Source organism: Chiloscyllium punctatum, chromosome 3, assembly GCF_047496795.1.
Source record: "Chiloscyllium punctatum isolate Juve2018m chromosome 3, sChiPun1.3, whole genome shotgun sequence".
NCBI classification, from domain to species: Eukaryota; Metazoa; Chordata; class Chondrichthyes; order Orectolobiformes; family Hemiscylliidae; genus Chiloscyllium; species Chiloscyllium punctatum.
The window spans coordinates 17,408,552-17,425,038 of record NC_092741.1 but is presented as its reverse complement, the minus strand read 5'-3'; the positions used below and the strand labels follow the sequence as shown (position 1 = coordinate 17,425,038).

Below are 16,487 nucleotides of genomic sequence, written 5' to 3'. Positions count from 1 at the left end.
CCGGACTTGAGGATTTGTCTCCTTTGAAATCTGCCAAGACCTCCAATACCATCTCACTTCTCAAGGACTTTGCAGCCGTTGAATCATAGAATCCCTACAGCACAAAGTGGCCACTGGCCGTTCGAGTCTGCTCCGACCTCCTAACAGGGCTCCTAATGAAACGTCGATTCCCCTCCTCTTCCTCTGCAGCCTGACCTGTGCTTTTTCCAGCTCAACTCTTTATCCATTCTGACTCTCCAACATCTGCACTTCTCACTATCTCCTAATTTAATTTTGAGGACTGGGCAGTATGGGCAAGTTGGGCCAAAGGACCTGTAACCATGCTGTAGACCTTTATAACTCTATATGGGTCTTTTAATTCTGAAGTTCTACCCCCAAAGCCTCATTTATCACCATATCCAAATATCATCCCTTCTTCCGACAGTGACTACTCCCTAACTAATAATGCTATGCCACCTCCACTTTTGCACTCCTGCCTGAAGGTCCTATACCCCAGTACTACCCCTGCCTCAACCACGTCTCTCTGATGGCAACAGCACTGCAGTTCCATGTGTCAATCCACATCCTTGAATCCTCAGAATTATCTCAGGCAGCATCCGAGGAGCAGGAGAGTTGATATTTTGGGCAAACGTGCTTCATCAGGATTGAATCCTGGTGTGAAGGGCTTTTGCCTGAACAGTCGACTGTCCTGCTCCTCGGTTGCTGCCTGACCTGCTGTGCTTTTCCAGCACCCCACACTCTATTCTAATCTCCAGCATCTGCAGTCCTCACTTTCACCTCGTGTGGTTTTGACAGTAGTGTCAGTAACAAACACACTACAAATGAAGAATTTCTTAATGAGGACCAATCTATTGAGTTTTCCTTAGGAACACAGCTGTCTCAATAATCTGATCTTTCTGACTCGACTGTTAAGACGATACGGCTGTTATTTTTAAAAATTTGTAACTGTTGCACTAATTTCTATTACATGTATTTGAGAAAAACAAGCAGCCAGTTATCTTTGCCTTAACCAGCATCTTTTGCTACTATATAAATGATGATAGATGGCTGGATAATGATAAATACATTCATGTGTTCATTCCATTTGCCATTGAATGTTCTTTTCCATCTGTTCATTGATTAGTATAATTTGGTTTCTGTTGTACACCCTATCATTTACTGCATTGGCTTTTTCTAGTCTCTGGGGAACTGATGGGAACTGTTAAAGCCCTTGATGTATATAAGGAATATAGGAAAGAACTTCAACAAGGAATGAGAAGAGCTAAAAGGGGTCATGAAAAGTTGTTAGCAAACAGGCTTAAGGAAAATCCCAAAGCTTTTTATACATAGATAAAAAGCAAGAGGAGAGCCAGGGACAGGGATGGTCCACTCAAGGACAAAGGATGCAATCAATGTGTGGAGCCAGAAGAGGTAGGTGAGGTCCTAAACAAGTAGTGTGTTAGTATTCACCAAATAGAAGGAATTAGTGGGTGTTGAGTTTCTAAGCCAAGTTGCTATTAAAAGGGAAGAGGAGTTGTCAGTCTTAAAATATTAAGATAGATAAGGCTCCGGGTCCTAATGGGATCTATCCCAGAATACCCACTACCTGAAGTCCATTGTCTTCATATAGCTTGATGTGTGTATTAGAATTGAAGGTTGTAATCATCTAATACATTAATACGTGATCCTGTCTTTCATCTGCATGGTTTGATCATGTCAACTCATCGGTTTCTGACCTGCATGTGCTGTATTGTAACCTCAGGAGCTGCTGAAGGTAATGGTGCTGCTTTGCATACCTGATTATGTTTGGTTATTTCTACAGTGTCAAATATATTTTGCTGAACTTTAATCTTTTAAAATTATTTTAACGATAACTGAACAGTATCCTTGCACCTCTAACATCACCTGACTTCCTTTTCTTAAAATCCTATTAAACTTGACTGTTCCACTGTTGCAATTCAAAAGCCAGTCTTCCTGCTTCTACCCTTTTGTAGAACTGACCTAAAACATTATCCTGACTTGCAAATTCGTCGCCCCTGTACCTGCTGATGGTCATTCACTCCCAGCCCAACAACACCTCCATTTCCTGCATAAACTGCTCTGTCATCTTCTCCTTTTGAAGTGTGATAAGCAAATTTGTTGAGCTGCAGGTTCAGCTAGCTGCTTGGATATATGGTTTTGTGATAATTTGGCTCAAAAAAGAACAGGACTAGGAATACAAGATGGTAAGCTTGATGACAACGACGATTGGATGCTGCACTACATGCTGTCCTATGTAGTGTTTTGTGCAGTCCTTGCATGGGATTTTATACACTATATATGTTGGTTTTGCTCATGCTGGGTATCGGGTCCTTCGTTCTGGTGAGTTGTTATCAGAGAGTGGCTTGAGAGACAACAACTCACCAGAACGAAGGACCTGATACCCAGCATGAGCAAAACCAATGTAGTGTACAAAGTCCCATGCAAGTACTGCACAAAACACTACATAGGACAAACAGGAAGACAGCTAACAATCAGCGTCCATGAACACCAACTAGCCACGAAACGACACGACCAGCTATCCTTCGTAGCCACACACACAGATGACAAGCAACATGAATTCGACTGAGACAACACTACTATTTTAGGACAAGCCAAACACAGAACAGCCAGGGAATTCCTAGAGGCATGGCACTCATCCACAGATTCAATCAATAAGCACATCGACCTGGACCCAATATACCGGCCACTGCAGCGGACAGCTGGAACTGACAACCGGAAGTGGCAGATACAAACCACTATAAATGCCGGAGGAAAGATCACAGAAGCGCTTCACAGGAGGCTCCCCAGCACTGAGGATGTCACCTAGACAGGGGACGAAACGTCTGCAATACACATTCCCAGCTCGGCGAACAGAACCACAACAACGAGCACCCGAGCTACAAATCTTCTCACAAACTTTGAACCAATATTTTACTCCTGTAATATACCCAGGCTTCTGTTTCTGAATCCCTTTAGAATTGTACCCACTATATTACCCCCTTCACATTCTTCCTACCAAAATTAAACATGTCACACTTTTCTGCATTAAATTTCAGCTAGTTGTCTACCCAGTCCACCAGTTTGTCTTCTGTAGTTTAGAAGTTCAGCACCATTCCTCTGTTTGCAGTGCTTTTAAGTTTCATGTGAAATGCAGATGTTAAAGTTGTGCCCTGCACTCCATGGTCTGATTCATAGAATCCCTACAGTGTGGAAGCAGGCCATTTGGCCCAACAAGTCCATACTAACTCTCTCAAGAGCATTCCACCCAGACTTATCCCCACCCTCCACCATATCCCTGTAACCTTGCATTTTCCATGGTTAATTCCCCTAATTTACACATCCCTAAACACTGGACAATTTAGCATGATCAATCTGTCTAACCTGCACATCCTTGGACTGTGGGAGGAAACTGGAGGAAACCCGTGCAGACTCTACACAGTCACCTGAGGTTGGAATCTAACCTGGGTCCCTGGCACTGTGAGGAAGCAGTGCGAATCACTGAGCCACCTTGCTGCCCTAAATCATGAATATTTATCAGAAGAAACTAGAATCTCAACAATGACCTCTGGAGAACTTCAATACAAACTTCAAGTGTGATTAACATCCATTAACGTATAGTCATTGTTACTCAGCCAATTTTATATTTGTATTTCTGTGGCCTGTATGTTTATTGTTTGGCACTTCATCACGTGCCTTCTGGAAGTTTATGGTCAGCACATTACCTTGTCACTTAATGAAAAATCACTAGCAAATTAGTTCAGCACTGTTTTCCTTTAACATGTCCATGTTTGTTTCTATTAATTAACCTGCATGTATCCATTTCTTTTCATTTAGTCTCAAATTATTGATTCGACAGGGTTCCTTGAGGCTAGGTTGCCTGGCCTGTAGTTTCAAGGGTTGTCTTTGCACCAATTATTAAACAAGGGTGTACATTTGCAATCTTGTAATCCTCTGGCTCCACAACTGAGTCTAAGGAAAACTGGAAAATTATCACCAGTGTCTGCAGTTTCCACTCACTGTCTCCATAATCTTGGATGCACTTCATCTGGTCCTGATACATCAACTTTAAGTACAAATAGTCTACCTAATACCTCTTGTTCGATTTTAAATCCATCAAGTGTCAGGATTGCCTCCTTTCACACTATCTTTTCACGTGTATCTTACTCCTTAGTCAAGACAGAGTCAGAGTATTCTAGTTCTACCTCTCTGCCTCTGTGCATAAATCTCATTATCCTATCTCCTTTGACAAGATGCCACATAGGCTGCTAAATAAGATACGAACCATTGTGTTTGGGGCAAGGTACTGGCATGGATAGAGGACTGGCAAAAAGCAGAGTGTGGGGTCAAAGGGGATTTTGTCAGGATAGCAGCTGATGACTACTGGAGTTCTACAGGAGTCAGTGTTAGAATCGTAACTATTCATGTTATACATTAACTAACTGGACAAAAGGACTGAGGGCATTTTTACTAAGATTGCAGAAAACACAAGGGAGAGGCTGCAGAGGGCCTAGGACAGGCTAAGAGAGTGGGCAAAGAAGTGGCAGCTGGAATAAATGTGGTCTTGTGTGAGGTCATGCAGGAAGAATAGAGGCATATACTATTTTCTAAACAGGGAAAAGGCTCCACAAATCTGGGACATAAAATTACATGAGAGCAAAAGTTCAGAGTTCTCAAGGTTAACATGCAGTTTGTTGGTGGTTGGGAAGTCCAATGCAATGCTCAGTCATTTCAAGAGGGCTTGAATACAAGAGCAGTGATCTACTGCTGAGGCTGGAAAAGGCTATGGTCAGACCACATTTAGAACATTGTGAACAGCTTTGAGCCCTGTATCTAAGGGAAAGCGTCCTGCCATTGGAGGGGTCCAGAGGAGGTTTACAAGAAAGCTTCTGGAAATGAAGGGCTTGTCATGTGAAGAGCGGTTGAGGACTCTGGATCTGTACTTGAAGTTCAGGATGAGGGCTGATCTCATTGAAACTTATGGAATGCTGAGAGGCCTTGATAAAGTAGATGTGGAGAAGATGTTTCCATTAGGAGAGACCAGGACCCAAGGGCAGAGCCTCAGTGAAGGGATAATCCTTTAGAACTAAGATGAGGAATTTGCTCACTCACAGGCTGGTGAATCTGTGGAACCCATTGCTGCAGAGCACTAAGGAGACCAAGTCATTCTATCTACTGAAGACAGAGATAGGTGCTTGATTGTTAAGGGGATCGAGTGTTACAGGGAGAAGGGCTTAAAAATGTGTTGCTGGAAAAGCGCAGCAGGTCAGGCAGCATCAAAGGAACAGGATTAGATTACTTACAGTGTGGAAACAGGCCCTTCGGCCCAACAAGTCCACACCGCCCCGCCGAAGCACAACCCACCCATACCCCTACATTTACCCCTTGCCTAACACTACGGGCAATTTAGCACGGCCGATTCACCTGACCTGCACATCTTTGGAATGTGGGAGGAAACCTACGCACACACGGGGAGAATGTGCAAACTCCCACACAGAGAATCGATGTTTTAGGTATAACACATTTTTAAGCACTGATCTCCAGCATCTGCAGTCCTCACTTTCTCCTTACAGGGAGAAGGCAAGAGAATGGGGTTGAGAAGCAAATCACGCATGATTGAATGGCAGAGCAGACTCAATGGGCCGAATGGGCTAATTTTGCTCCTGTAATCTTATGATCATATTGTGTGCCTAAAGTTTGGCAGTTGAGACAGAAAACCGTGTGAGAGCTGGTTGCAGTGTTCCTCATTTTGAGAAGCCTGATTGATACTGCTTAAACTGTATCCGTGAAGTCTTCATTGGAGAATGGTAATGCTGCTTGTCAAAGTGGATTTTAACTAGGAGAAAGTGAGGACTACAGATGCTGGAGATCAGAGCTGAAAAATGTGTTGCTGGAAAAGCAGCAGCAGGTCAGGCAGCATCCAAGGAACAGGAGAATCGACATTTCAGGCATAAGCCCTTCTTCAGGAAAATGTGGATTTTAAGGATAGCACTAGCATGCATAATAAATCTTTCAGTGTCAAGGTAACCAAACTCTGTTACAGTCAAGGAAGTGAGTTTTGAAGTTGTCATTGTTGTACGATAGTTTCAAAATGGCACATGAGAACTGCCCACAAATAATTGGACACTATTATCTAGCAATTCATGTTTTATATATTGATTCATTACTAAATATTAGCAGGGATCTTTAGACTACTTGTGTCTTTAGACCTCTAAGAAACCAGATAGGATGTCATTTAATGACAGCTTTAAATGACAGATTAATCATTTTGTTCAGAGTAAATTCTGTTATGTTGGTTGACTATAAGTTGATGCCACAACAAATCAATGAGAGACTAAAATAGCAATGAATGTTTGTCTATCTTCAGGTACTCTCCTACCACGGCTACCGTCAGAGCCAGGCATGGCACTGCTCACTATAAAAATAGAAAAAATTGGTCTGAAGGATGCAGGACAATGTATTGATCCGTACGTAACAGTCAGTGTAAAAGGTAATGCAGTAGGATTTTACATTGAGTTTGGTGTCCGTATAATTCTAATTCATTAAAATGACAGATAAATATAATACCTGATTTTACAGATATCAATGGGGTAGATCTCACTCCTGTACAAGATACACCAGTTGCTACAAGAAAAGAAGATATGTATGTACATTTTGCTGTTGATGTGGAAATTCAAAAACACATAGAGAAACTGCCAAAAGGTGAGCCACCTTAATTTCCTACCTTGGTGAAGATCCTCTTGCCGTGTGGAGAATACAGCATTATCCCAAGAAATGTTTAGTCCACAACCCACTAACTGATAATTTAGACTTGTTTGGGTTATAGAGTCATAGAGAAGTACAGCATGGAAACAGACTCTTTTTTTGGTCCAAATCATTCATACCAACCAGATGTCCCAACCTAATCTAGTCCCATTTGCACCACACTGTGAAAAAGTTGCCCCTTAGGTCCCTTTTATTATCTTCTCCTCTCAACCTAAACCTGTGCCCTCGAGTTCTGGACTCCCCACCTCAGGGAAAAGACTTTGTCGATTTACCGTATCTATGCCTCTCAGAATTTTGTAAACCTCTATAAGGTCACCCCTCAGCCTCCGACGCTCCAGGGAAAACAGCCCCAGCCTGTTCAGCCTCTTCCTATAGCTCAGATCTTCCAACCTTGGTGACATTCTTGTAAATCTTTTCTGAACCCTTTCAAGTTTCACAACATCTTTCTGATAGGAAGGAGACTAGAATTGCACGCAATATTCCAACAGTGGCCTAACCAAGGACCTGTGCAGCCACAACATGACCTCCCAACTCCTGTACTCAATACTCTGACCAATAAAGGAAAGCATACCAAACACCTTCACTATCCTATCTACCACGACTCTACTTTCAAGGAGCTATGAACCTGCACTCCAAGGTCTCTTTGTTCAGCAGCACTCCCCAGGTACTTGCCATTAGGTGTATAAGTCCTGCTAAGATTTGCTTTCCTGAAGTGCAGCACCTCGCATTTATCTGAATTAAACTCCATCTGCCACTCAGCCCACTGGCCCATCTGGTCCAGATCCTGTTGTAATCTGAGGTAACCCCCTTCGCTGTCCACTACACCTCCAATTTTGGTGTCATCTGCAAACTTACTAACTGTACCTCTTATGCTCGTATCCAAATAATTTATGTAAATGACAAAAAATAGAGGACCCAGCACCGATCCTTGTGGCACTCCACTGGTCACAGGCCTCCAGTCTGAAAAACAACCCTCCACCACCACCCTCTGTCTTCTACCTTTGAGCCAGTTCTGTATCCAAATGGTTGGTTCTCCCTGTATTCCATGAGATCTAACCTTGCTAATCAGTCTCCCATGGGGAACATTGTCGAACGCCTTACTGAAGTCCATATAGATCACATCTACCGCTCTGCCCTCATTAATCCTCTTTGTTACTTTTTCAAAAACCTCAATCAAGTTTGTGAGACATGATTTCCCACACACAAAGCCATGTTGACTATCCCTAATCAGTCCTTGCCTTTCCAAATACATGTACATCCTGTCCCTCAGGATTCCCTCCAACAACTTGCCCATCCACCGGTGTCAGGCTCACTGGTCTATAGTTCCCTGACTTGTCTTTACCGCCCTTCTTAAACAGTGGCACCATGTTAGCCAACCTCCAGTCTTCCAGCACCTCACCTGTGACTATCGATGATACAAGTATCTCAGCAGGAGGCCCAGCAATCACTTCTCTAGCTTCCCACAGAGTTCTAGGGTACACCCCCCTGATCAGGTCCTGGGGATTTATCCACTTTTATGCATTTCAAGATATCCAGCACTACTTCCTCTGTAATATGGACATTTTTCAAGATGTTACCATCTAGTTCCCCATATTCTATATCTTCCATGTCCTTGTCCACTGTAAACACTGATGCAAAATACTTGTTTAGTATCGCCCCCATCTCCTGCGGTTTCATGCAAAGGCTGCCTTGCTGATCTTTGAGGGGCCCCTGTTCACTCCCTAGTTACCCTTTTGTCCTTAATGTATCTTTAAAAACCTTTTGGATTCTCCTTAACTCTGATTTGCCAAAGCTTTCTCATGTCCTTTTTTTTTTGCCCTCCTGACTTCCCTCTTGAGTATACTCTGACTGCCTTTATACTCTTAAGATTCACTCGATTTCTCCAACTATACCTGACATATGCTTCCTTCATTTTCTTAACCAAACCCTCAATTTCTTTAGTCATCCAGCATTCCCTACCTTTCCTTTCATCCTAACAGAAATACAGAGGAACCTCTATTATCCAAATACCAATTATCCAAAAATCTGATTATCTGAAGGAGATCTCAAGGTCCCGATAGAACATTACATCAAAGACGTGTTTCCAACAGTCATCGTGTCTTTTGTTTATAGTGATTAAACAGGCACCATCTGCAAATGATTGACCTGCTGCCCTCTGTCTCCCCACACTTTCCCTGGAGTTCTACAGAGGGGTGCACCGTAAACACTCCCCCTTCCCTAGATAATCTCTCCAACCTATCAAAATGGGGTGTGTGTGTGTGTGCGCGCTATTTGGAGATTTCCCCCACAAAGGCAGCTGCAGCAGTCTTATTTTGGTGTCCAGTCTGGCTGTCCCAGAGAGGGGGGTGGGGACAGTGCTGGGAGGAGGGTGGTGTTGAATGGGGGTGTGGGGTCTCATGCACTATGTCCTGCTGCAGTCCCCTGAATGGGGAGCAGACTTTTAAAAACTTCGAGGAAAGGCATTTAATCGATTATCTGAGCGAAATAGTGCCCGCTCATCTCGTTCGAATAATTGAGGTTCTCCTGTACACTGTCTCTGGACTCATGTTATCTCATTTCTGAAGGCTTCTCGTTTTCCAGCCATCCTTTTACTTGTGAACATCTGCCCCCAATCAGCTTTTGAAAGTTCTCGCCTAATACCATCAAAATTAGCCTTCCTTCAATTTCGAACTTCAACTTTTAGATCTGGTCAATCCTTTTCCATCACTATTTTAAATCTAATAGAATTATGATCACTGGCCCCAAAGTGCGCCCCCCCCCCCCCAGTCACCTGCCCTGCCTTATTTCCCAAGAGTAGGTCACATGTTGTCGTAGGTACATGTATATGCTGAATCAGAACATTTCCTTGCACACTCCTCTCCATCTTAAACCCTTAACACTGTGGCAGTCCCAGTCTATGTTTGGAAAGTTGAAATCCCCTACCATAACTACCCCATTATTCTTAGAGATAGCTGAGATCTCCTTACAAATTTGTTTCTCAATTTCCTGCTGGTTATTAGGGGGTCATAATACAATCCCAATAAGGTGATCATCCCTTTCACAATTCCACCCAAAAAACTTCCCTGGATGTATTTCCGGGAATATCCTCCCAAAGTACAGCTATAATGCTATCCCTTGCCAAAAGCACCACCCCACCTTGCCTCCCTTTCTAACCTTCCTATAGCATTTGTATTCTGAATCATTAAGCTGCCAGTCCTATCCATCCCTGGGCTACATTTCTGTAATTGCTGTGATATCCCAGTCCCATGTTCCTAACCATGCCCTGAGCTCTTCTGCATTCCCTGTTAGGTGTCTTGCAGTGAAATAAATGCACTTTAATTAATCAGTCTGCTGTGTTCCTGACGTTTGTTTGTTTGTTTTGTTTGGCTTCTTTTCTCAACTGTACCATTCTCAGATTGAAATCTTTCCTCAGTCTCTCCCTGGGTCCCATTCCTTTCTTCCCCCCCCCCCCCCCCCCCCCCCCCCCCCCAAAAATGGCAGGGAGATTTGCGAGAGCTGCTCAGAAGGTTTGAAATCAAAAGAGAAAATGCTGGAAAATTTCAGCGAGTCTGGCAGCATTTGTAAGGAGAGAAAAGAGCTGACGTTTCGAGTCTAACTGACCCTTTGTCAGAAGGATTTGAACTGGTAAGGGGGGAGGGGGGAAGGCAGAAACTGCGCAGATTTTCTGCTGTCAGTTAGCAGTGTGGGTTTCTTTCTCTCTCTCTCTCTCTCTTACAGACCATGTGCTTGCTCCCTTTGTTTGTCTGTCTCCCTTTTAAAAGTGCTGTTTTGACTTTTTCTCCAAAGTTCAAAAACAATTGCAACAGCATATAAAACAGTAATTCCTGCTCCTGGGATTCGAGGAAACCACCTCCAACACCTCAAAGGAGCAGACTGTTACAGTCAGAAGTTTTTCCCATCCTCCATCTTGGATTACCCAGAATCCTTTATGAATTAGTTGAGGCTAATCAACAACATATTGGAATATGGAATATGTGTCTTAGTCCTGCTAATGTAATCTGGAATGAGACAATAATTTATGTAAGAGGTACTACATTTTACAAAAGAAAATATATTTCTAGATGTGAGTAGACCAGGAATCTTGGAGCTCACATTGCTGTTTACTTTATCTTCACATCAGACATGGTAAAAATGAGAATTTTGCAGCAGTTTGTTCTTTGGCTGGTTGGATTCAAATTCAGGGTTAAGAAACAAAGTCCAAACCATGTCTGTGTGTTCTATCACTGCCTTACATTTTTAACTAGTCAATATTTTTAGCACTGGAGCATTCAAGAGGTGTAATGTAATATTGAGCTTATACTTATTCCATTTAGTCATGCTGCTGTGATATTTATCAGATGTAGATCCTAAGACATTGTCCTTGACTGAGACATACGCCTTGCTTTTCTTTTACAGGTGCCGCTATTTTCTTTGAATTCAAACATTATAAACCTAAAAAGAGATTTACGAGCACAAAATGTTTTGCTTTTATGGAAATGGATGAAATAAAAGCTGGACACATAGTTATAGAACTGTAAGTATTGAAACATTTTTAAAACTTTATATTTCTCTCTGTTGTCTTTTTACAACTAAATATTGGAAGATATCCAGAGTAAGTTCATAACCTCTATTTTGTACCTTAAAATATCAGGACAGGTGAAAAAAGTAGATACTTACCTTTATTGGCCAAAGTTAAAAATCACAAACACCAGGTTTGGAAGCACTAGTTTTCGGAGCACCGCTCCTTCATCAGGTGATCGTGGAGGATGCAATTGGAAGGTACAGAATTTATAGCAAACATTTACAGTGTGATGTAACTGAAATTATACATTGAAAAATACCTTGATTGTTGAGTTTTTCATCTGTTCGAATACCATGATAGTTTCACAACTTTCATGCGTAAATCACAAAACCTTTTTTTTTAAATGTTGCATTCTCAGCTTAACTGTAACAATTGATGTTAGCTAGACAATATGTTGAAGGTGTTGACCCCCTGTGTTCTCTGTCTATGCCATGATGTTTAGATTGATTCGACCTCAGACCTCCAAGGTGGACTTCGGGACAGGCAGCAGCAAAAAGTGGCCAAGCAGAGGCTGATACCTAAGTTCCATACCCGTAGGGAGGGCCTCAATGGGACCTTGGGTTCATGTCACGCTACAGGCTACAGGCGACCACCATTGCACTATTCTCTCTCTCACACTCACACTCACACACACACACACACACACACACACACACACACACACACACACACACACACACACACACACACACACACACACACACACAGACACAGACCCCTACACTCCCACACTCTCTCAGAGACTTAGACCACTCTACGCTCATGCACACTCACAACTCCCCGCCCCACCCCCACCCCCCCCCCCACACACACACACACACACACACACACACACACACACACACACACACACACACACACACACACACACTCTTAAGACACTCTACACTCTAACTAGACACACATATACACTCTTTCATACTCTCACCCTCCAACCCAGGCACTGACCCACATGTGCACACACATCTTGTGGGGTGAATTTGTACTTGCAGAGTTACATTGTACTTTGCTCAAAAGCTGCATGAATTCATGTAAAACTCCCGTTATCTCACTTTTTAGATTAGAATCAATCTAAACATCATGGCATAGATCGAAAACACAGGGGGCCAACACTTTCAACATGTTGTCTAGCTAGCACCAATTGTTACAGTTAAACTGAGAATGCAACATTTTTAAAAAAAAAAGGTTTTATGATTTACACATGAAAGTCGTGAAACTATCATGGTATTCGAACAGATGAAAGACTCAACAATAAAGGTATTTTTCAATGTAAAATTTCAGTTACATCACACTAAATTTTTGCTATAAATTCTGTGCCTTACAATTGTGTCCTCCACTATCACCTGATGAAGGAGCGTTGCTCCGAAAGCTAGTGCTTCCAATTAAACCTGTTGGACTATAACCTGGTGTTGTGTGATTTTTAACTTTGTACACCCCAGTCCAACACCGGCATCTCCAAATCATGTTTATTAGCCATGACGTTGAGTTTAAGGGAGTTTTTGTTTGAGTGATACAAAATCCAGAGTATTGTATACAGTTCTGAAATCCACATTCTAGTAGGGATGTGATAGCATTGAAGAAGGTGCAGAGATTTACCAGCCTGGAGAGTTTTAGTTATGGAGAGAGACTGGGCTTGTTTTACTCCACACAGAAGATTAAGAGGTGACATAATTGAGATGTATGAAATAATTGAAGGGTATAAACAGGACAGACAGGAAGAAACTTTTCCCCTTGATTGGGGGATCCAAGACGATGGGTGTAAATGGAAGGCAAGGAGTAGAAGGTTAAAGAGATGTGATGAAAAGCTTTTCCACCCAGTGGATGGTCGAGACAGAAATCCCCAATATTTAATAATAAGTATTTAGAATTGCAGTTGTGAAGCAAGGCTATGGACCAAACGATGGAAAATTAGTTGAGAATAGTTAGGTTGCTGCTTTTGACTGGCACAGATACAACAGGCTGAATGGCCTTTCTCGGTGATGTAGCTCTCTATAACTGTATTATATTGGCCAGCCTCCCAACTTGAACTAGCCCTGAAAAATGAATGCAGCTGCTGCACATCTTCATTTTAATTGCTTAATCATTGGTGGATTTCAGCTGTCCAGACCATGGTATTCCCTCCTGCAACCTGTTCATCCCTCTACCTCCCTTTTTGGAAACTATCTAAAAGCTACTTCTTCACTGATCTTTGATCATGCTTGTTCTCAACTGGTTCAGTGACAAATTTTGATCATGCTTTATTTACTATGTAATAGATGCAAATTGTTGGTTAACACCCTTATTTTTTACCTGCCTGTAAAGTTCAGTTCCATAGCAACTTCGATGGAGAATCTCACAGTTCACATTTAGCCGAGAGCATTTGGTACTTTGAGGGCAAGCTTTTTTGTCTGAAAAACTTGGATTAAACTTTGTATTCCAGTTTTTTTTAAAATAGGAATTATAGAACTGTAGTAATGCCCACTTAACATGAGGAGCCAGTCTAATTACAACACTGATGTCATGGAGGTACATTTGTGCATTTCTTTAAAAGAAATCCGAACTAAATGGCACAAGACCATTCATTCCACTCTGTGCCAGCACTTTCAAAGACCGTTCCAATTGGTGTCACTCCCTATAGTCCTATAAATTACTCCTTTGTGAGTATATATTCAATTTTGAAAGTTAGTACCAAATGTACTGCTCCCCTACTTGAAGTAGGTGCATTCCAGTTAGCAATCTGTTAAGTAAAATAAAATGCTCTTTTCACTCCAGAAATTTTTCTGGTTTACCAGTTATCTTAAACATGTCCTTTAGTAATTGACCGACCTTAGGTACCTATTTCTTCCCACATCAAACACCTGTACCCTGTTTGGAGCATCCCTTTCAAGTCCTTAACCATGTTGCTTTCCTAATCAGTGCCCATCTTTGTATCCTTCCAATCAACTTTCTGATCTGTTCACAGTCCTGAAATGATCCTTGTTAAAATTACAAATCCATCTTTGTGATAGATAAAAGCATTGCTTTTTCAACAAATAGTCAGCTGTTGAAGGCTGAAGATATCCTCCTCCTCCCCTATTGTCCAGTTAGATGGAACTATTATAGCCACGGAATTACCTATCCGTCCCAAAAGTATCTGGTTCTCTTGTATTTTTCAGCCATTTGCTGCTACTTCATTGGTACCTTCTGAAAATAGTGGTTCCACATCTGTGCCAACTTTAACACCAGTTCTCTCACTATCAGTACCATCTCCTTGGAGCACTGCATTATGTACAAAGAACAATACAGCACAGGAGCAGGTCCTTCAGCCCTCCAAGCACATGCCAGCACATTTTGCCCTTCCATACTAAAACTTCCCATCCTATTCATGTATTTGTCCAGGTATTTCTTGAATGCTGATATTGGCCGATTCCACCACCTCTGGCAGCACGTTCCAGGCAGTCACCACCATTTTAGGTGGAACACTTGTCTTACATATCTCAAACACTCCCACCCAAACCTGTGTCCCCTAGTAATTGTCCCCTCCACCCTGGAAAAAAGCCTCAGACTTTCCACTCTATTCATGCCATTCACAACCTTCTGAAATTCTATTAGATTGCCCCTTGACTTTTTGCGTTGCAGTGAAAACACACCCAGTCTATCCAATCTTTTTCACAGCTACAATCCCCCATACTACGTAACATTCTTGTAAACCTTTTCTGTACCCTCTCCAAAACATCCACATCCTGTAAGTGTGGTGATCAGAATTGTACACAATATTCTAAGTGTGGCCTAACTGAAGTTCTATAAAGCTGCAGCATAACACATCTATCTTTGGAAGGGGCACTGAGTATAGTGAAGGCAAGGTTGCCATAGGCCTTTTTTTACTACCTTATCTACCTGCGCTGCCACCTTCAGTGATCTGTGAACCTAGATCCCTCTGCATATCAAGACCCCTAAAGGTTGTGCCATTCATTGTATTATTTCTACCTGTTCTTGACCTTCCAAAATGTATCACCTCTCATTTGTCCTGATTAAACTCCATCTGCCATTTTTCATCTTATGCCTCTAACTGATCTATCCTGCTGTATCCTCTGACAATCCTCCTATCAGCAACTGCACCAATCTTTGTATTGTCTGCAAACTTACTGATTGAGAGGAAAATGTAGCTGGTCCAATCATTTGCATCGACCATGAGCAGCTGGAACACCACCAGACACAATCCTCCATTCTGAAAAGCATCCTTCCACCGCTACTGTGTCCTCTAAGCTAGCTCACCCTGATATCATGTAACTTTATCTTGTATACCAGTCTGAAATGAAGGACCTTGTCAAAGGTGATACTGAAGTCCATGTTGACAATATCAACTGCTCTAAATGTAGGTTTGCTCACTGAGCTGCAAGGTTCATTTCCAGACGTTTCATTACCCTACTAGGTAACATCTTCAGTGGGCCTCAGGCAAAGCAATGCTGAAAATTCCTGCTTTCTAGAGTCATAGAGATGTACAGCACGGAAACAGATCCTTCAGTCCAATCCGTCCACGCCAACCACATATCCAAACTCTTCCTATTCATATACCAATCCAAATGCCTTTTAAATGTTGCAATTGTACCAGCCTCCAATTTCTCTGGCAGCTTATTCCATACACTTACCTCCCTCTGCATGAAAAGGTTGCCCCTTTTATATCTTTCCTCTCTCACCCTAAACCTATGCCCTCTACTCCTGTACTCAATACTCTGGCCAATAAAAGAAAGCATACCAAATGCCTTCTGGACTCCCCCCACCCAAGGGAAAGGACTTTGTCTATTTATCCTATCCATGCCCCTCATAATTTTGTAAACCTCTATAAGGTCACCCCTCAGCCTCCGACGCTCCAGGGAGAACAGCCCCAGCCTGTTCAGCCTCTCCCCATAGCTCAAATCCTCCAACCCTGGCAACATCCTTGGAAATCTTTTCTGAACCCTTTCAAGTTTCACAACATCTTTCTGATAGGAAGGAGACCAGAATTGCATGCAATATTCCAACAGTGGTCTAACCAATGTCCTGTACAGCCGCAACATGACCTCCCAACTCCTGTACTCTATACTCTGACCAATAAAGGAAAGCATACCAAACACCACCTTCACTATCCTATCTACCTGTGACTCCACTTTCAAGGAGTTATGAACCTGCACTCCAAGGTCTCTTTGTTCAGAAACACTCCCCAGGA

The 16,487-nt window shown here is 42.4% G+C and overlaps 1 protein-coding gene across 2 annotated transcripts in view; it reads left to right on the top strand.

The window, feature by feature from the left end:
- Window positions 1–16,487, top strand: part of aida (axin interactor, dorsalization associated) — a 103,912-nt gene that overhangs the window by 81,847 nt on the left and 5,578 nt on the right. Inside the window, exons 7-10 of one of the 2 annotated variants that reach the window (XM_072550720.1) lie at window positions 1,742–1,753; window positions 6,365–6,487; window positions 6,577–6,699; window positions 11,158–11,275. In XM_072550720.1, the coding sequence (XP_072406821.1) occupies window positions 1,742–1,753; window positions 6,365–6,487; window positions 6,577–6,699; window positions 11,158–11,275 (376 nt within the window). The remainder of the gene's footprint in view (window positions 1–1,741; window positions 1,754–6,364; window positions 6,488–6,576; window positions 6,700–11,157; window positions 11,276–16,487) is intronic. The other variant, XM_072550721.1, reaches the window with a different exon arrangement.